The sequence below is a fragment of the Poecile atricapillus genome, chromosome 3 (genome assembly GCF_030490865.1).
Source record: "Poecile atricapillus isolate bPoeAtr1 chromosome 3, bPoeAtr1.hap1, whole genome shotgun sequence".
Taxonomy (NCBI): Eukaryota; Metazoa; Chordata; class Aves; order Passeriformes; family Paridae; genus Poecile; species Poecile atricapillus.
The window spans coordinates 24451918-24473849 of NC_081251.1; the positions used below are offsets into that span (position 1 = coordinate 24451918).

The 21932-nt window shown below is 37.4% G+C and overlaps 1 protein-coding gene across 1 annotated transcript in view; it reads left to right on the top strand.

The window, feature by feature from the left end:
• TINAG (tubulointerstitial nephritis antigen) overlaps positions 1-20008 on the top strand; it is a 41327-nt gene extending 21319 nt beyond the window's left edge. The window contains exons 9-11 of the mRNA XM_058835309.1: positions 3932-4037; positions 13453-13498; positions 14632-20008. Coding sequence (XP_058691292.1) covers positions 3932-4037; positions 13453-13498; positions 14632-14748 — 269 coding nt within the window. The 3' untranslated portion in view covers positions 14749-20008. The remainder of the gene's footprint in view (positions 1-3931; positions 4038-13452; positions 13499-14631) is intronic.
• The last annotated feature ends 1924 nt before the right edge of the window (positions 20009-21932 follow it).

The window sequence follows — 21932 nt, forward strand, 5'->3', positions numbered from 1 at the left end:
CCCAAATGCTCTTGTTGATGCCTATCAGTTTTGATTTTTTCTGCTGAACTCTGCAATTAAGATTCCTGACCTCTTGGAGGTCAGAAATAGACTTCAGCATTGAGTAGGGAATGGCATTTTTTTTTATTTTTTGTTTTTTTACTCTGGATTACCTGGATACCCATGCCCATTTGTGGTCATGAATGGTGCTGGCAGCAGCTGAAAATGCAGGTTTCTGCTCACATCCCAGGCCAGTATAACTAGAGAGATTGATGGATGTGGGGCTTGGGATGACAGAGAAAGGTCATAGTGCAGGATCTCTACCTGTCTTGGATGGATGGCTGATGCAAAACCAAAGAATTCTACTTCAGGGGACTTCTGCATTTCTACTGCCTTTAATTATACAAGCAGTTGTCATAATCTTCAATTTATTATTCAAATGGTTTTGATTATTAGATAGAATTCATTTTGGTGCATCATGGATTTGAAATTAAAGGGCTTTATGTGGACAGCTGCAATTCATCTGAAGCTCAGACTTCACAAGATCAACATAATCTGTCTTTTTTTGTTGTTCTGTCCAAGTTTGTTTGCTCAAGGAAAATATTATTTCCCACACTACATTTGATCTAGATGCAAAGACAGTAATTTCTGCTGTTCTTAGAAAATGATTAAAAAATTAGGATCCTCAAGATAGAGTTTCAGACCTCAAGTATTGCATTCATAGTCTGTGTATGCAGTCATTTTGCTGGATTAATCTGCTAATACTAAATTTTACACATTAAATAATCAATATTCATCCATTTGTTAGGATTGAGCCACTCAACAATTCTTACAGTTTTTTTTTAAATTTTAATGCTTTTTTGTTTATCAGGTTAAGGTAATTCTGTTTGTAGAAAAATCAAGATCTACATAATGGCATATAACCAAGATTATGCATCACTGAGTCAAATCACTTGCTGTTTTATCTTTGGCTATAATATGACCTTTAAATAAATCACAGTTATGACCCTGTAAATTTTCACTGATCCTCTCTGCTATCTTCTCATATTAAAAATGCAACCAGGGCAAAAGTCTAATTTTAAAACCATACAGTACTTTTTTCTGTAAATGATCTTCAAATACTGAAGGAAGTTTTCCATTATTCATTCACTTGTCATTCCTGAAGAATTTACAAAGTGCTTAGGGACAGTCTTATCTAATGGACTAAGTAATGTTTAATAGCTGGGAAACATTCAAGATCCTTTCAAGATCACGATGATGAATGGACTTTGATTTTTGGACTTATTCAAAGTGAAGAAAATAATATGTTTTTTTAACAACTGTGAAGCAGTAGGTTTAGGAGTGTAATGGAAGATTTTGTGTTATACAGCTTTCAAGTTTGAATGACAATTTCTCTCTGACCTTAGTCATTGTCTTACCTGGTACAGAAACTGAGCAATTAGCATTTTTGGATTGAAAGATGAAATACTAGTTTTTTAAGAAATCCATTTTCATGGTGAAATTTCACCAGTACTGCCAGATGGACAATCTAATATTGCCCATTCATCTTTTTGGTTTTTTTTTTCATGGACTTTAGGAAATATTCTGACGGTTAAAATGCTGATGTAGGAAAATTATCCTCTCTGACACATTAATCAGTCTTGATTAAAAGAAAGGCTCACACGTTGTTGGCAATACATCAAAGTTTTGACCCCACAAAACTTACAATTTCAGCTGTTACGATCTTGGAAAAAAAAAAAATATTTGCTAACACAAGAAAACGATATGTAGAAAGCACTTGGCTATATTGATATATAGAGCTAAACTTTGTTTCCTTTGTAGCAACTAGTTTTCATTTCTCGTGTCTCCGTATGATTAAAAAGAGACAAAAATTAATATTTATGCAGGGGAATCCATAGTGAAATCGATCTTTTAATCTGCTGCATCTATATGCATAGATCTGACAAGCTCAGCATGACTGAAGTAGCTCATGCATGAACTATACTCAACCTTATGAAAATCGCTGCCTTTTCTGACTCATTAATAATTAATCCATTCATTTTGGGAAATGGAAAGTCTCGCCTATGTGAGAGGGAAAAAAATTAGGTGGTGGACTGTGATAACCTTGTCCTGTCCAAGTCATAGTCCGTATCAGGACAAAGTCACTGAATAAATAAAAATATCTCAGTGCTTGGTCTAATATTATCATCATCTTTGTCCATCCTGTACTTCATGCATCCAGACCACTCTAACTCCAAAGACGGCACCATTATTTAGCTCCTGATTGCAAGGTATTGCATATGCATGGGTATATATATTTACACATATATACAAATGTATGTATACACATGTGTAATGTATATATAATATATAATCAAGGATAAAATTCTATCACATAAACTAAAGTTATTCTGGAAATACAGTCCAAAAATTTCTACTTCATTTCAATGGAAAAAAATCAGGTATGATATTTCTTTGCAGACAAGAATGTGTCTCATTTGGGGCACAAGGTATATTCTCCTTGTACTTACAGTTGAAGGCAGCAACACTGGAAGAAATAGGCGGGCTGGAAGAAAAAGCCATGGCTCCATGGCTGGTGTCACAGCTAAAATTTTGGCTGTTTTTGACAATGGAATGGCTTAAGCACCAGGTATGCTGGCAGCAGAAGGGACTCACCTTTCTCAGAGAGGAAGGAACAGCAGGTCTCATTGGCAGAACTTCAACCAACGTGTGATGGGGAAGGGGCACAATATCAGGCTTGTCCATGGCAAGGCAAATGGCCTCATTTCACCATGTTTTGAGAATTCTCTCTCCCCTAAAAATTTTGTCTGTTTTATATCTTCAGCCAAATATGACAGAGGTTTTTGTAAAGATACAAGTCTTTTCCTTCAAGTTTATGAAAATATCAGGTAGGAAAAACAAATTTGTAAGCATGTCAGACAGAAAAACATGCAGCAAGAGCTCAATTTACTGAATACTGCAGATCTATATCAGGCACATACATTATAAATAGTCCAACCACATAAAAAATGGTCAGTGAAACTTGTACTTTTTTGGACTCCCAGTGTTCAAGACTTTATTTGATTTCACTAATTCTTATGTCCCAAGGTGTGTGTCAGTTAAAATCATAAGCTAAAAATAAGATGGAATGAAGCTTTTATTTAATGCTTCTAATTCACTGGAATCTAGAGGTAATGTAGACCTGAAAGGTGTTTTCATTTCTCTGTATCAGGTAGCCCACCATAAAACAAATGATACTAAGAACATGTGTGGAAAAGAAACCCAGAGCTACTTTCTTAATAAACAAATGAATGTTGAATGAAATAATAAATAGGCATTAAATGCAACTTGTAATCTTCATTCTCTTGCACAAAATTTTCAGTTCATCAGCTCTTTCACCTAACATTTTTATGAAAAAAGGGATATTTTTTCCACACTTTTAACTAGCAGTTACAATTTATACATATACAAAAAATCTAGTTTTCTTTAAGGAGGTTACTGTGTATTTGATGAACTTCAAGTTTCAGAAAAAGGCATGTCACTCCACCATACTTCACAGGATATACATTTTCTGTTAAATACTTTTTTTGAATATGAAGATTCTATTCAAAACTGAGTAGTTTACGTATGAATCTTGAGGAGATTAATTTTACTGAATTAGATTTCAAAATTTATGTAAGCCTTCATGAAGCAATGTTTCTTCTTGCATTGGAAGAAGTCAATGAGAGGGAGTTTCCATGACAAGGAAAATCAACAAACTTGGTAAGAGATCTTAGAGAGAACTCTGTTGAAGTATTTCTATTGGTTCACTCACAGCAGGACACTTCTGAGAAATTGATGCTTTTAGTGGAATTAGAAAGTACACATAATGCAGTCGAACACACAACAAGGATTTCACTGGTAAAATGCAAGGAGCAAAGAAGAACAGAAGTAAAGCTTGCTTACTGTGGTGATTTTTCCTATTGTTTTTCAGCTATAATGAAAGTGTATGAAGATTTTTTCCTGTACAAAGAGGGAATATATCGACGCTCCCAGAAAGCAGGATCTAAATGGAAAACTCATTCAGTCAAACTCCTTGGGTGAGTAAAGCACATTCTTTTACCCTTTTTCTCTGCCAGTCATGAGTGTAATAAAATGTCAATGACCAGTTTGGAACCCAAAGATTTGACTGTCACAGATGGAACACTGCTAGCTCCCAACAAAAGACTGATGTTTCATTTTGTTTCATTTTTGCCTTGTCTACAAATTTTAGAGAGTATTGAAAAGAGGTGTAGATCCATCATCTTTTAATCTAGTCTTATATTTGTAAAAAAACGTCAAATATAATGTTTATAGAATGAGCAATTAAACCCCATATAATTATAGTTAAAACCCACGTACACACTAAAAATATTATATATATACCCCATAAAATACTTTGTTGGGTATTCACAAATATTCCAAGTACATATCAAGTTGTGAACAAGGTTTATATAATTTTCTTCAAATGTGCCATCAAACAGAATGCAAATAGAAACATAAAAATGGACAGCAACCTCCCACTTAAATGGCATAGCTTACTGGCACAGCAGTAAAGACCTGAGGGAATGGCTCTCTTTGCCCTGAACAGAAACCAGCTGGTGCTGAGATGCTGCTGGTTTTATGTGGGAAACTGCTTCAGAAGCATGTGTGTAGTACACCAGTGGACTTCCTCTCAAATGTAGACCAGGGCCACTATGTTAAGAAGACAAGTATCTAATAGTGCGTATGCTTGAATTACTGAACATACCACAGGGCTTTACTCTTTTCCATGGAGGGAATATGCAAGGATGAATTTATTAAAGCAGCAAGTGAATACACAGAAAAATGACTGTGGAATCTCAAGAAAAAAATTTATTGGTGGTCTAGAATGTCATATAAATACCGACTCAATATGTGCTAGGAAGATTACTGAGAGTATTTTCAACAAGTACTTCAAGAACATAAAATTGCAAATAAGGTGCATTTTGTGCTTGGGATCTTAGTGAAGATGTCTTCATGAAGGACATGGGATTGCCTGTGGTTGTGGAAACTGCTGGCTATGGATTACAAGAGTGTGCTGGATAGTGGCATAGAAACAAAGAGAAGCAGCAGGCTTACACAAGATCATCTTTGATACCGCTGCAAAAAGTATTGATTCCCTCAGGCTAATAGAGGAAAAACTCCCAAATTATCATTATAGAGAATATTGTGAAACAATGAAAAAGAGAAACTAGAATTTAATGTAGAAAAATGGAGCACTGAATTAAGAAAATATGTTTGTGGAGGACAGATGGTGTGTGTTGGCTTTTGCATGTGTATTTAAGATAACAGCTGTGAGAAACCAATAACACTAGACAGTAAAATTTGCAGTGCAATTTGAATACTTTAGCTCTGGGATGAGTTGCTGTGAGGCTGTAAGTTCAGGTGTTGGGAGGGATGTGAAATAAGCTTGGTGCAAGCATGGGGTGATGACAACTATTCCCTAAGACAAGCTGCTCCACATTTGTGCAGAATAACCTACCCAGATGAGTGATTATGCAAGAATGGCACCAGGGGACAAAGTGATGGCTGAGAAGAGATAACTAATGTGCCAACCATATGTACCAGCTATGTGAAGTTCAACAACAGGAAGTGCCAGATGCTGCACCTGAGATGGGGCAACCCTGGATGTATAGACAGACTGGGAAATGAGATTCTGGAAAGCAGTGCCACAGAAAAGGACCTGGGGATCCTGGCTGATTGAAAGTTGAATATGAGCCAGCAGTGCCCTGGCAGCCAGGAGTGTCAACGCTGTCCTGGGGGCATCAGGCCCAGCATGGCCAGCGGGGCAAGAGAGGGGATTGTCCTGCTCTGCTCTGCACTGGGGCAGCCTCACCTGCAGTGCTGCGGGCAGTTTTGGGCACTGCAATATAAAAAGGAGCATTAAACTCTTAGAGAGTGTCCAAAGGAGGACAACAAAGATGGTGAAGGGCCTTGAGGGGAAGCCGTGTGAGGAGTGACTGAGGGCACTTGGTCTGTTCAGCCTGGAGGAGACTGAGGGGAGACCTCACTGCAGTTACAGCTTCTTGTGAGGGGAGGAGGAGGGGCAGGCACTGATCTCTTCTCTGTGGTGACAGTGACAGGACCTGAGGGAATGGCCTGAAGTTGTGCCAGGGGAGGTTTAGGTTGGATATCAGAAAAATGTTCCTCACCCAGAGGGTGGTTGGGCACTGGAACAGGCTCCCCAGGGAAGTGATCACAGCACCAAGCCTGACAGAGCTCAAGAAGCATTTGGACAGTATTCTCAGGCACAAGGGATGACTCTTGGTGTGTACTGTGCGGGACCAGGAGTTGGACTCAATGATCCTTGTGGGTCCCTTGCAAGTCAGCATATTCTGTGATTCTGTATTTCTGTGCTGAAGTGGATGCTGATTTAAATGGGAACTGACAGGCTGTGCAAAAAAAAGATAGCAACCCTTAGGCAAGGGGCCACTATGAGCAAAATCTGAGCACCTTGACTAAGACACAGGATTGTGTTAAATGGCCACTGCTAAACACAGAGAGGAGAAAAGACAAGTGATCTGATGTACTGAAAAAGAATGTTAGAATTGAAGGAAAAAGGAGAAAACTGGAGATGATATTAAGTAAGAAACCTCAGAGTTGTTCAGAGTTTAATATGGGGGGAATGCATTTTCTTACTAACTAATTTAATTTATTTGAATATTTCTGAAGTATCCAGTGGATTCACCAATATAAAGAATTACCAATCCTTGAATTGTCTAAGGCACAAATGTTGTGGTCTTCAAGATTGTTCCATATAAAAATATTTTTAGAGCTGTTTAACAGTAAAAATTGAATTTGATCTTGACAACTTGGAGACTGTTGGAGTGTTAAGCTAGGTGTTTCTATGACAAATCCAGCCATAAAATATGATTCTGCATTATGAACTCTAAGCCACTTCTTTGTATAGACTTTAATGTCTTCAGAATTAAGCCATTACTTTTTAATATAATTTATTAGTTTCAATGAATTTGAATGCAAAATATGTGTTGTGGCGTAAGTTCTTTGTCACTCATATGTAGCTTGGAAGAAAAGGAAAATTTAAAGTCCTTGACCTCAATAAAAAACTCACGGGAATCTCATCATAGTTGTACTTCAGATAAAAATACTGATGAATATTTGCATTTTGCTTAGCTGAGATGCCTTCTGGAGAGACAAAAAGGAGCAGAGACATGCTGATATATGGAATAAAAAATGCAGTTTTGCGTGGGTTGATGTTTATTGTAGGCTCATTTTTATTTATAATCTCTTTCATAAAAGAGATTCAATACTTGTAAAAGGCAGCCATAATAATGACTGACCCTATTAAACTGGTATTTTTAATATCTCAGAAACATTTTTTAAATTGTCTATGAATTGTGCAAGATAGAAAGCAACAGAGTGATAAAATACAAGTACATTTTGATGAAGCTCGCAAGAGGTATTTGCACAGAACCAGAAATGCACATATAAACTGCCTAATTGATCATTGGACCAGAAGGATTTGAAATGTTTAGACTGGCTTTCTTTGAAAAGAACTGTAATGTCCATAGGAAAAGAAAACCTGGGGCAGATCTGTTGGTATAAAATGCCATAGTCTGTTTGGAAAGGAAAGTACAATTCAGCCAAGGAAGTACATTGGATGGAGTAGCTGTGGTTCTAGTTCAAACAGATCTCTTTTCAAAGTTAGTGAACTAAAGTATCCATCATCAATGTTTGCAGCTTGTTCAGACAAATCTCTCATACTTTTATTTCCGAATTACTTTAGTAATTTAGTAATTTATGATCCATACCTCACTAAAAAGATGCAACTGCTGAAGCCATAACACTGAAAAATCCAGGAAGGCCTCAAAAGTCCACGCCTTTGTCTGCAATTAAATCTGTGGACCATCACTTTAAGGCTTGGAGAAAACAAGAAAATATTATCAAAAGCCTTGATAATCATTCATGAACAAGATAGATTTTTAATGCTTGGAAGGAGCTCAGAATGACAAAAAGCTTTAATAAGAGGACACCGAGATGTACATTAACTGGAAACATATTTCCCCTCTATTTTAATTAGCAATTCACTGAAAGATTTAAATGGAATAATTCAGCAGATTAAATGGCTTAGCCAACTACTGAACTGAGACTTCTATGCCCTGAAAAAACATTGGTTGAATGTTTAACACAAAAAGCCACACTAATGGAGATAAAATTCATATATGAGGCAAAGAGTTTGTGTTTTAGTGTTGAGGAGACAGACAGACAGAGAAACAACATTCCAAGATTTAATACATAATTAAATTATTCACCTATCCAAAGTCCAAAGTCCAAAGTTTTGACTACTGTTATTGATATCTAGGGTTTTGGCTTTGGAGACTGTTTTTCTCTATATTTTTCTCTTTAGTTGCCCTCACTCGAGCTTCCACTCAGAATATCTACAAACAAGTAACATCTTAAACCATCAAAAGTCATAACCAAAACAGTTATGTTCATATATAAAGAAACCTGAGTTTCTTTGAGTTCCCTTTTTCTTTCATGGGGAAAAAAATAATCACTTCTTCTTTTTCAGATAATCAACATAAGGTATAGTAAAAAATTAAACAGCAACACTCAAACATTTTACAGTAAAGAGAAATACATGAGGAGATCATGGGGAAAAGACACAGTGTCTGATGATTCATGCAGTTAAATCCATGAGACTGTCCCCCATACAATTAATCACAGTAGATACGTGGGATCTGTGGGAGTGATTGAACTTGGGTCACTGACTCAATTTGACTCACCTCTCATGTTGAAAGGTCCATGCAAAACTACAGTTTCAAATTCCAACAAACATTTTCTAAGAAGTTTTTTCTTGTGGGGAACATTAGTCAGTGACCCTAACCTTCTTACTTTTAATACAAGATAAAGAATTAAACTTTTGTCTAATTGAGTAGATAAAATTGCTTGTTTTTGAAGTATACTAGGCTTTTGTGATCCAGCACTAAGAATAGGACATGACCCACAATATTTACACCTTTTTTTATTCTGATAGCATTATGACAGTTATACAACCAAGTCCAGGGAATAGACTGAGGTGAGAAGTTTTGGACTGTATATATTTCTGTCCAGCAAGCAGTTTAAAACCCTGGTTAATACAAAGCATTGACTTTAACTAATAACAATTAATCTGCAGAAATTAGCCTGAGATCTAGGACCTGCCATACCTCTTTATTTTTAAGACCATATTTGTTTTCAGTTCTTATCTTCAGTCTTAGGGGGTCAGTTTGTATAATATTATTTAGCACACTCTTCAGAAGTCTTCACTGAATTTGCTGTTAAGAAAAGTAGGTAAAACTGTTTTATCTACAAAAGCGAGTGTAAGTACGCTTGAACCTAGTTTCTGTTATCTGCCAAAACACCCTAGTTTTGAAGTCACTGGTGATAACCCTTTTCATTGTGTTGGTTATATTTTCCATTTTTTATTATTTTATTCAATGATTAATTATCACCTTACTTTTTTCCTGATAGCTTTCTTTATGCTTTTCTTGTGAAACCCACCATCATTTTAGTGGTGGAGTTCATTGAAAAACAAACTAGGAAGTGTTCAAATAAAACTAATTTCCAGTCTCTGTAACACTACTGAAACAGTCCCTGTATTCAAGCTTTTTATCTGTCAGACAAAGCTGTGTATTCACCTCCAGAGTTAATATCAAGGGAAATTTATTACTGAAAAGGACAGCTAAGGTGCCTCTCCTATATAAAATTGAGCACAAAATTATGAAAATCATTTTATGTAAGACCACAAGTACTCATCCTTTTATCTGAAAGAGCAACAGAATTCTTTTTACAGAGTCATACAAGGCAGGTTTCCTTGGAGTAAATGGAAACACATTGCTTCGTTTTTTTTCCTGAAGGGGACTGAATGTGGTTTTGTGAAATTACTTTTTTTTTATTCAAGGTTATTTTTGATTGAAGATCAAGATAGTTTCTTTTGGAAAAGCTAAGTGAAGTATTTCTCACAGAATATCTTTGCCAGAAAGAAGAAAACTTCCTTTCAAAAGTAATTTTCAGTAATTGATAGACAGACCTTCTTAATGATTTCTTAAAATCCCTTCTTTTTCTTTTAAATTAAAACAGAAAGCTTGGATATGAAATGGTGTCATGATTTAAGCCCAACTGGAAATTAAGCAGTCACTCTCTCAACTCCCTCTCCCCCCATGTGCCCCAGTGGAATGGGGAATAAAATCAAAGTAAAACTTGTGGATTGAGATAAGAATAGATTAATAATAAAAAATAATGTAAAAGTCAATAATAATGGCAAGTGATAAAAAGGGAAAAAGAAATGCTGTACAATGCAATTGCTCACCACCAACACCAGACCAACACCAGAACCCTGCTTCCTGAACCCAGACTGGACATGTTTCTGGGTAACTTCCCCCAGTTTATATACTGGTTATGAGTTCTGTGGTGTGGAATATCCTTTTGGTCACTTTGGCTGCCTGCCCCAGCTAGGATCCCTCCTAGTTTATTTTGCATTCCTCTTCACTGTTAGACTATGAGAAAAAAGGAAAAAAAAGTCCTTACTTAGCAAACACCAAAATATCAATATATTATCATCACTCTCATTCCAAATCCAAATCACAGTACTGTAACAGCTACTGAGGAAAAATTATTCTAGCTGAAACCAGGATGTAAGGTTGAAAGGCTTACCTAAAAATACCAAAAGTAGGGACATTAGTGATCTAAAGCTTTGCAAAAATTACCCTCAGAAATTCCCTGTCTGTCCAAGTCCAATGAGATCCAGCATCTCTTTGCTTTTAAAATGGCATTCATTTGGAGTAAACATCAAGCTGGAATAATCACAAAAGCAAACAAAAGAGTGTGATTAGATTTTTTTGGTCATCTTCCAGAAATTACAGTATTGTTCTCTAACAGATGTTGTCCAAGAATGGGTCAACTCACTTTAAAGTCTCTGTCAATTTCACTTGGGAGCTAATTCCACTGGGAGCTTAATTATTTCATTAAACTCCTTCAGGATTATGCCTTTTTTTTTTACTTTTTGTCTTGAAGAATTTGAGGGGTCAATAACACTTTCTCTGGGCTGCTACTCTGCAGGGAAAGTTATCTAGAATGCTATCTAGAACAAGCTGGATGCAGCCATCACTATAGCCACTGGAGGTTAAGGTTCAAGTAGAGGACGTGGAAGGGGAGCAGTGGGGGGACCACCAAAATGTATCAGGAGAGTCTGTTCTATCTTCTCTTTGTGAAGAACAAGACAACAAATATATCTGCCCTGAGCCTTCTCTCCTGAGGGCTGAACAGAGGCAGCTCCCACAGCTCCTCCTCATCCATCATATGCTCCAGACCCCAAACATCTCAGTGGACTCCTGCTGGTCTTGTCCCAGTCTGTTAATGCCTTTCCTGTGTGGGGAAGCTCCAGACTGGGCACTGGATATAGAATGGCAGGTCCAAAAAAAGGAAATCAGTCACTTCTCTTGACCTGCAGACTGTACTCCTCTATATTTTAATTTAATATACTTCAGTTCAGAGTATTTGGTGAATACCCATAGGCACTGATTAGTGAGAAAGCAGCTCTTTCTAAACTGTAAATAAAATGCATATGTCAAGTGCCTATGTATCTATGATGATACAAACCCTGGGAAATGAAATTAATGGATACAGTATAGTCAAGAATAAAAAAAGGTTCCTTTTCTATCTCAGCTTCTAAGTCTTCTTTTGTTTAGAAACATATCTGAGAATCAATAAATTCCTATCAATGTATGAAACTAGAAGTTGACTCCTCTGGAAAATAAAAATGTTAGAAAAACGTTTAACCACAGGAATGTGACCCTGTGGGAATTGGTCATCATCATGCTCAAACAAGTGGGAGAAATTAAGTGTAGAACAAAATGCATGAAAACATGAATATAAATTAAAGTCAATTTTTCTCTTTCTTGAGACTGATGTAAATATTGGACTTTCACATTAGAACTGATGTAATTTTTTTTTTTTTGTAAAATGGCCATGAGTAAAGAAGTAAATCTGAATCTGATATGAAATTCAAAAGCCTATAACTTTTTTTTTAAATTTATGATTGTGAAAGATTGCATCTGAAATATAGTTGGCAAAGAAACAGCAATTATTGATAATCCCTGAACATTCATGTGGTAATGAAAAGAAAATGAATCATGAGGCCTCTTTAAAAAACAATAATTGCATTCCAGAATCATTATGGCAAACATTGTTTTTATGATTACTTGAATTCAATGACCAGTAGCTACAATTTGTGCTTTCAACTACAATTCACACTTCATCTCTTTGCTAGTCACCAATTTGTCTTCCTTTTCTTTTTCCCTTTAGCTAAAAGTGCAGGTATTCCATGTAAATGATGGTTCACTGTTAACCAAGGAGAGTTGATGCAACAACTGTTGTTGTTCAAATAAAAGGGTGACAGAAAAATCCCAATTTCCCCATTCATAGAGTGGGATGGGATTTCTCATTATATATTTGCTGGTTGCCTTTGAAAATTACTGTAGCACTGCAAATACAGCTCAAACATGCAGTGTTGATCGTTTACACCAGTAAACTCCCTGTCAATGGCATTTGATGTATTCTAGAATTAACTTTACACTGGGGAAAAACATCTAAAAGTTCACACCTTTAGTTTTCTGTTTATTTGTGCCCTTTTATAGGCACCCAAGCATCATGAGCTGTGAATAGTAACTAGATAAACATTTGTTGTATAAATTCAAAACAAGACAGAGCTCTTTAAGCTCCAGCAGAAAAAACATGTGTACTTAACTACCTAAAGTGTGCAGTGCAACTCTTTCTCACTGAAATACATCCAGGTGATTGGCTTGGAACTTCTGCCCTGTGTATAAAGTGAGGCCTAAAAATCAGCGTATTAAGCAGTTCAGCTACTGCTATACCCCTATGAAAATGCTATGCAAATCCTATCACTTGGCAGGTGGGGAAAATTTCTTGTATCATTTCACAGATGTTTCCACAAAAGTAATGCCCTCAAAGATGACAAAAACATCAACTCCCTCCACACCATGCAATAAAACAGATCAGGCTGTCAGCAGTGCAATTGGATCTGAGAAAAGCTTGGAATATTTTCAGTCCCAACTCACCAGCTGTTTCTGTAAAGGTGCTGGAAACTTTTAACAAAACTTTTATATTCCTAGGGATCTTCAGGTGAGTTAAGAAATATGTTCACATTAGTTTCAATACTCCTACACATTTCAGAAGAAAAGCTCTCCAGAAGAGAGATTCTGTCAATGAAAACAGGTTTTTGCAATGAAAAACTAAAACCAGACTTGTGTTAAGTTTTTGTAATAACTAATGGCAATTTGACTTGTCATTAGCAGGTCAGCAGGTAACCTCACTTGAATCATCAGGGTTTATTATTCATGCTTTGTTCTGATACTGGCAATTACATCAACTAACTAAGACATACTTTTGTTTTCTGATTGCTTGTTTCATTGAAGTACCATTCTTTTCTAAAAGGTGGGGAGCATTACGTGACAAAAATGGACAGAAACAGAAGTTCTGGGTAAGTGAATACTTAGGACAGTGCTTTGAAGCAGAAGAAAAAAGATTTCAACAAAACAGTTCATCTAAAATCTACTTCTTTACTTTCATTCACTCTCTCTGCATCTATTTCTTTCCTTCACCTCAAAGTGTCCCGCATGATTCTATTCCCTCTCTGGAAACTTTTATCATGCTGACCCTCGAACTACAGCATCACCTACCTCAATTTCAAAGCCTGTTTCATCCCACCTATACCTGTGTTTTTTCCTACACTGACATTTCTGTTTCAAATCTTACTCAATTTTTCAAATGTTATTAAAAATTTCTATGAAGAGTCAGTTATTTTGGATGCCTGCAAAGGAAAGTCAGTAAAATTAATCAAAAGTATTTGTTAAAATATTTGGAAAAGACAAATTTTCTGTTTAAGCAGTGTTGGCAATTGTTCTCCAGCCATCACAATAAGCCCCCAAAAACAAATCAAACTAAGAACATTTCCTTTAAGCCACTTAGAGTAAATCAAATTTTATCACTTGGATTATGACTGACAGCTCATCCTATTATTCCTGTGGTCATCTGATGGTACTTTGGTGTTTAAATAGCTGATGGCAGGGTTTATGGTTGGTAGTTTCACTGGTGTCAAAGTCAAAACCTATTGAGACTGAGACTTCATCCAAAAATAACTTATTCAATATGTCTATAGTTACCTGAATAAAACTTCATTTTTTAAAAGTCAGCTTTTTTTTCTTTTATTATTATATATATCTTTGATGCATTTTTAACAGGTTAGTTGTAATTGGAATTCTGACCATTGTTGTTTCAGTAACCAGCAAAGAGTTGAATCTTCATGTAATGATTTCTGCTTAAATTTATCAAACTATCTTATAGAAATACTATTTCACTTTTACTAACCCTGATTTTGAATATCCAGGACTACTGAAGACCTTGATGGCTCCCTGATCAAACCAAAAAAGGAACAAATTATTAGAAATCAGAAAAAGATACATGCTAATTCTCAGCACACCCAATCTGAGAGACTTTGTTTCTTAAAAAGGCAACTAACACAAAAGATTCATTTTGCACTTTGCACCTTGCATTTTTAAATAATATTTTGAATGCAAACCCAATAATTTTTTTTTCTGCTTTGTTTACTTTTAGATTGCTGCAAACTCCTGGGGAAAATCCTGGGGAGAAAATGGTTATTTTAGGATTCTACGTGGACAAAATGAGTGTGATATTGAGAAGCTTATTTTAGCTACTTTGGGACAGCCATAGTTTATCTGTACCATACTCTGCTTGATGTATCTATTCTTTCCATTGTTGTATACCGAGTCTTTATGGGGAAATAATAATGTCTTCTCCCTAAGTTACCTTTCTATCAGCCCTCATGAGGTCTTCCTGGAACACATTGCAGAATTCACAGCACTCTTGGATGTCACCTAGTACAAGCATCTTTTTAGACTAAAAGCATGTTATATCCAGGACTACTGAAGACCTTGATGGCTCACAGAGCAGGAAGTTCCCTCCTGATTGAACAATGCCTGAAAAAAATGGAGTTACACTATTAGCATTAATCTCTTTACAATACATACAACACTCTGATCAGAAATTATTTCAGAAATATTATGTGCTCTTCCAAACAAAATTGGCTCAGACAGCTCATGGTCATACTGGATGATAAATTCCAAATAAATGTAAGTAGTTCTGATCCTGTAGCTGAAGAATTATTTCCTATCTGCCTTACTTACAACTAAGTAGATAAGTTGTATCTATGTATCAATATCTCATCCAGGAAATTAATTTTTTCCCCACAAAGTTGATGCATTCAGTGTAATACAAAAATAGCTTGCAGTGACAGAGTTTATTCCTGTTCCTGCAACCACAACCAAAACTGTACAATTTTAATAATGTTTTAATTAAAATAAAAAAAAAGAAGAAAATGTAATTTCTTCTTAATTCAGCCTAGACTAGACTAATTCCTGAACTGCTTGCCTTCCACTCCCTTTTTAACCTGAGAAAAGGCATGTGCCAACACTCCCAAAAGCCTGTTGCAAACAGAAGAAGATGGAAAAGATATTCTGTTGTTTGTCTCAACTGACACATCTGTAATCCAGGCACAGTTCCTGGTGCTGGTGGTCAGGATCACTAATGCAAATGAGACACCCAGAATTCCCAATGCTTCCATAGTTACTTCTGTCTGAAGAAGCAGCTTTTTGACCCATATCCCCTCCTATAAGCATTGCTGGAAATCTTGACAAGTTTGAGGACTGTTTTGCTTATTTGCTAATTAAAATATCAATATTGAAACTACTGACATAAGAAGAAATTAAATACTTTCTAGCCCTTTCAGTTTCAATTAATCCAAAGGCCAAATGCCAACTGGAATAAAATTATCTATGAAAGAAAACATGGCATATTAAATAAATGGGGGGAAAAAGCTGCCATAAAATATCAGTGAACAAAGAATTTCCAGGTGTACCTTCAGTGTATTTAATAATGTTCATTCTCTCTAGAATAAGAACTTGTTTTCTAATGTCATCAACAAGTTCCTTCAAGAACTTTTCATGGCAGTGGTATGCAACAAATGCCCATGCCTCTGAAATAACCTCTCTTAAACTAGAGTTGGGTGACAATTTATGTTGCATCACTTAAAGGAGCTATTGTTAAAATGTCAGTACCACACTGCATCACAACAAGCCTTCTGCAGCCTTTAGTGTCATATAGTAAACTGAATTTAGACACAAAAAACACTTTAACACTTGAAATTTGTAGAAAATTGTAACATAAGCAATTTTAGAAGCTCTAAGTGCTCTGAGAGAAATAACTCTTCTAGTTTTAGTGAGCTAAGCCAGTACTTGAGAGGAAAGTGTACTGAATCATCTGCACACCTATTTCCCAACCTCTTGGTATGTATTGATTCCATAAATGTCAAGATTTCAGAAGAGTATAATTTAACTTTGGAGTGAATGACACTCTAAAAACACATTCAGTAAGCTCTGGGGAGGGATTATTTATTTCAACTTCAAATTGGTTTGCACTGCTGTGGCTTTTACTTTTGCCAGTGGCTGTCACTGCTCCTGATTTCCTTATGAGACCTTTCTAAGATCTGGTATGTAATGTTAAGCTTCTTATTTAGGGTGGTTGCTTTGTCCTGGATACACAGAGTGAGATTCCTCAAGGAGAGCTTTCCTGGGGCATGCTGAAATTAGGGAGGCTTCAGAACTTCAAGCTGGCAGCCAGCACTGGGACTCAAAGCTGCAAAGCTTTACATGCAGCTTAGTGCAGCATGTTTTATAGCAACATAACCTGAAACAAGAGGAAAAAGAACTCCCAGGGACATAAGGAGCAAGGACAAGACAAGTCCTGAGAACAAGGGAACTGTTTTCCTGTAGTTGCAGGGATCATGGAAAGTTGCCAGACTAAGAGGAAACCTGAAGAGAGGAGCTACACTTCTAGAAATCAGAATAAGAGAAAGATATGTTTGTAAATCTTTTCAACATAATGTTTTACTAGAGATGTGACAGGAACTTGCACTTGGGCACTTAATGCTATACCTACCATTTGGAAGCTGTTTCCTACATGAACTTGCATATTTGCATCCATTCCTCACTGCAAGGACCAAGCTTTTATCAGGATAGAGGCTGTGTCTTTGCCTCAGTTAACAGCAAATTGTAACACTGCTTTATTATACGTTCTCCTGCATCTCCTCAGTCAAGATACATCTGTATCCAGTTATCACGTTTATTTCCAGACAATGTGGAGTCTCCCAGCTCTCGAAATTTTCTTGGTCCCACTTTGTTCAGCAGTCATCCTGAACCAAGGATGGTGGCAGAGGTCAGTGAGGGCTGCAGAGCAAGCACCTCTGACTCAAGTAAGTTTTAGTTAGGGCATATTAGAGACAGAATGAATGCAATGAAAGGAATAAATTTTCTCTTTTCTTTATAAGTCTAGCTGTCAAATGCACACACCATAATACAGTGAATCTTATTTCTTCATCTATAGCAATTTATTGTTTTGTCTGGAAATCTTTATCATGGAGCAGCACTATACAAAGCTTTTCCTGGAGAAGGCAGCTAAGGAAGAAGCCTGAGGCAGGAGGTCAGACTAGTCACCATTGAAATCCTCTGTGCTTTAAAGGTTTTGGGGTTCTTGAAGCTTTGGGCTGCCTCAGGCTCTGTATGAAATATTTTAGGCTTATCTGGATGTATTATTCAGCTCTTCCAACAGTGACAGTCAAACAAACACATAGACAGGAACTCATTAATTTAAACTACTGCCTTATTATAAGCACAACTGCATTTCCATTGCAAAACTCTGGAGACTATAATCGTATATTTCTCACTGCAGCAAATGTGCATACAAACACAAGTGTAGTTCATTATGTCTATCAAATCATAATATATAGACCAATATGTTATCAAAGGAAAACTCCTAGAAAACTTATAAGACAAATATTTAGCCCTAATGTGCTGCACTGTCATACTGTGAAGGATTCAGCTCTTGGTCCAAATTCAGCAGCAGTATTGTTATTGCATGTAGTTGTAATACTGTTCTTACTCAGAATGATAGACTTGGAAAAGACCTCTAAGATCATCAAGTCCAACCATTAACCTAGTGCTGCCAAATCCCTAACATGCACCCTTAAGTGGCACATCTACAGCTCGTTGAAATACTTCCAGGGATAGGGACTCAGCCACTTCCTTGGGCAGACTTTTCAAAGTCTTGAGAACCCTTTCTGTGAAGAAATTACTCCTAATATCCAATCTAAACCTCCCCTGGCACAACTTGAGGCTATTTCCTCTTGTCCCATCACTTGGCAGAACAGACTAACCCACCAATTTTTGATAAGGTGCCCCTCCAGCCTCCTTTTCTTCAGGCTAAACAAATTCAATTTCCTCAGCCTTATAAGACTTGTGCTCTAGCCAAAGGCCTTCTTTTCATCAAGAAACTTGGAGACAGTGAAACTGTTGGAAACAGTCAAGGATTGTTTGGATTTTTGGAAACAATCAAGGTTTTATAAATTGCATGTCTTCTCTTTTAAACTACAGAAGTTTTTTTAAGAGCACTGTGTACTACTAACTAGCAGGATCCCCTACATGTGAAAAAGTGTATTAAAAGTGTGACCTCAATAGAACCCAAATTGCTGAAGTCTGTGAAAGTCTTGACATCAGAAGAAAGGCAAAAAGGGTATAAGAAGAGGGAGGGGAGAAGTGATTTAATAATTCTTTCTGGTTTCCGCCAGGTATGGAAGCAAAAACTAATTCTACTTTTGTCTTGGAAACAAATTTCAGCAAGTTTTTCTAGGCTTCAGCTCAGTCTAAAGTAAAAAATAAAGCCATATTTACAGATTTTTCAGCAAGTCTGGGCCAAGCTTTGACAAAGTCTAAAGCAGCGATATGTTTCAACTGGAATCATCATCTTGTTATAGTTCCACTCCACCCAGTCTGGCATGAAACTCAGCCCTGTTTCACTCTAATTTACTTCTTGGAAAACTAACAAAAATCAAAATGGACTGTAACAGGAGATTATCTCAACTGTACTGAAGTAATGCACCAGAATTCAAAACAAACCAAAACCAAAACATTTTTGATGTCTATTAAATATAGATCCTGCCAAATTTCATACAACACTGCTAAAAAATACAAGAGCCACAGTAGTGGCCTCCCTAGTGACATTTTCAATGTGAATAACTACATAAGGATTCATCCAATAAAATAAGATAGAGGGAAAAAGTACAACTAATCACTCATTTTTCCAAGCCCTGAAGAATTTATTGTTCCATTAAACAGGAAACCTTCCTTCTTTGAGTGAAGTTTGGATGAACAGATGGCATTTCACTAATTGGCTACTTTTAATATGGATTTTTGTTCACTCTTCTGATGCTTCTCTGTCCCTCATGGTGTGCTGCCTTTTAATGTGTTTGCATTTCTCGTGTTACCTTTATTATTACTGATGTGCTGATGTTTGGGACACTGAAGGTGATATTAAAATAGGGTTGCAGGCAAGCCATCTGTGTATACTTAAGAACTTAGGTTCCCATAAGTTTCCATGGTATTTTGAAAACTCTGCTGGAATTTATTTTGGGAGTGCAGAGGAACAAGAAATGTAATGCAATTTCTATATACTGCATTTTCTCAATGGACAGACCACCCAAGTGCTAATAGCAGAAAGGGAAAGAATATAAATGGACAAAATGGCAGCTTTGATTTCAGTCTGATTCTCTTCCACTCTTTCATAGAATCATAGGATCATGGAACCATCAAGATTGGAAGAGACCTTTAAGATCATCAAGTCCAACTGTCAACCCAGCACCACCACTGTAACCCCTAAATCACTAAACCATATCACCTAGAGCAAGATCCAGATACTTCTTAAACACCTCCAGGGTTGGTGACCCTACTACCTCCCTGGGCAACATAACAGTGAAAACTTTTTTCTAATGTCTAATCTGAATCTCCCCTGTCTCAGTTCAAAGCCATTTCCCCTCGTCCTCCCACTGCAGACATAGTAGAAGAGACCAGCCCCCACCTTACCACAACCTGCAATTAAGTCCCCCATGAGCCTCAATGCTTAAAAATCCCAGCTTCCTCTGTCACTCTTCATAAGACATGTTTTCTTCATCTAAGTGGGCCACTTTTCCACAGAAGGAGATCAAGTTGGTCAAGCAAGACCTGCTTTTGTAAATCCTGTTGGCTAGCCTCCATCCCTGGCTGTCCTGCCTGTGCTGTGGGATGGCACTCAGGATGATCTCTTTCCTAACCTTGCCTGCAGTAGAGGTCAGGCTGACAGGTCTGTAGTTCCCCTGATCATCCTTCCAATTCTTCTTGTTGATGGGAATTAGGTTTGCTAATTACCAGAAAACTGGAACTTCTCCAGTTAACCAGGACTGTTGGTAGATGATTGAGAGTAATTTGGCAAGTTCTTTCACCAGTTCTGTCTTTACTCTGGGGTGGATTCCATCAGGGTCCATAGAATTTCAGCCTCAATGTGTGTGCCAGCTTCCCTTCTATGCATGGCAGTGATGTTCAGTCCTCCTTGATGGCAGTCCTCCCTGGGATCCTCTGCTCACTCAGTATAAAGCTCCAACAGCCGAGGATTTTCTGTCACGGCCTCACCCTAAAATGAGGTGAGTTATTAGTCACTGGAAGAAATTTTAAAAGCTGAGCATGTAGAAAAAGATGTTAAGAAAAGCTCTTGGTTTAAGCCTGAAAGTACATGTTGATGTTGGTAAAGCTAGGTGATTGAAGAGTTCAGGTTGGTGGTCCAGAACATTATCATGCATGTGTGGCTTTTTACTTGCAACTTCCTCTGTGTGAGATACTTTTGAGATTTTTCATGTGTAAGTACAGCTTCAGGGAGAGTTAAAGGATGTTTGGGAAGCGAGTGTTGCGGAAAACAAACTGGGATCACACTGATGGGCATGGCAATAGCTGCAGCATGTGCATGAATCTCTGGATGTATGGATCTGTGTGCTTGTATAAATTCAGAGACTTTTTCTCCATAGCACTGTCTTGGGTCTAGAGCTCTTCTGCAGGAGATCCTCAAATTACAGTGATGGGTAATTCAGATAGTCAGGGTGATCAGAACTGCACCAATCTCAGGAAAGAGAATATTGATCAGTTAGTCTAAAGACTGAAGGTAACTGTACAGAAGAGACGAATTTGCTTTGCTGAGAGCACTGACTGACAAGATAGGCCTATGTAACTTTCCTGTATTTTTTTTTAAATACTCTTTATAAAACAATAAATTTGTAGCCAAAAGGCAAGAACTTTAATTTTTTTTATCACACAGAAAGCTCTGCATCACACCCTTCAGTATCAGGAAAAGGACAGACAACAAGGAATCAATCCTGGTGCAGGTCCCACAGCCCTGCCAGGCACAGGGCCTGGTAGCACACCCTGCCAAAAAGAGTACTAGTGTCAGAAATGGTGCTACCTCCCATCAAAACTGCTCCTGCAAAAGTCAGCTGAGGAGTAAGGAAGACTTTGAATAGTCTCTTTCCAAAACAGAACGTAGCACTGGGTGTGAAAGGTAAAACTTGTGAATTTATGCGAAAACCATGGCAACAGAGTTGCCTGCTCAATGGGAGGGTATCATGTGAGATAAACTGTCTGGGAAGTTTTTGTTCCTGAGGCTGGATCTTGTGTCTTCTGGGTGTGGTCCCCAGAAGCCCCCTAATGTCACCAGGGAGCCATTGTGACACCTGTGACAACAAGGCTTTTGGTTGTACAGGCAGGCCTGAAGTGCCATAGTGCCTGGTCTCCTCCATCCAGTTGTGTGCTTTGGAAGGGTGCAGAGAAGATTTGCTGGACAAGGGCTCTGGCAGGGCCTGGGGCATGTCTGTGCCTCTCTGGGGAGGAGTGAACACCATCAGTGGGACTGCCGCATTTGTTTCATTGAACTGCAGGGGACAAGGAGCCAAACCCCGGGGTGGTCCCAGAGCATCTGGCACCAAACAC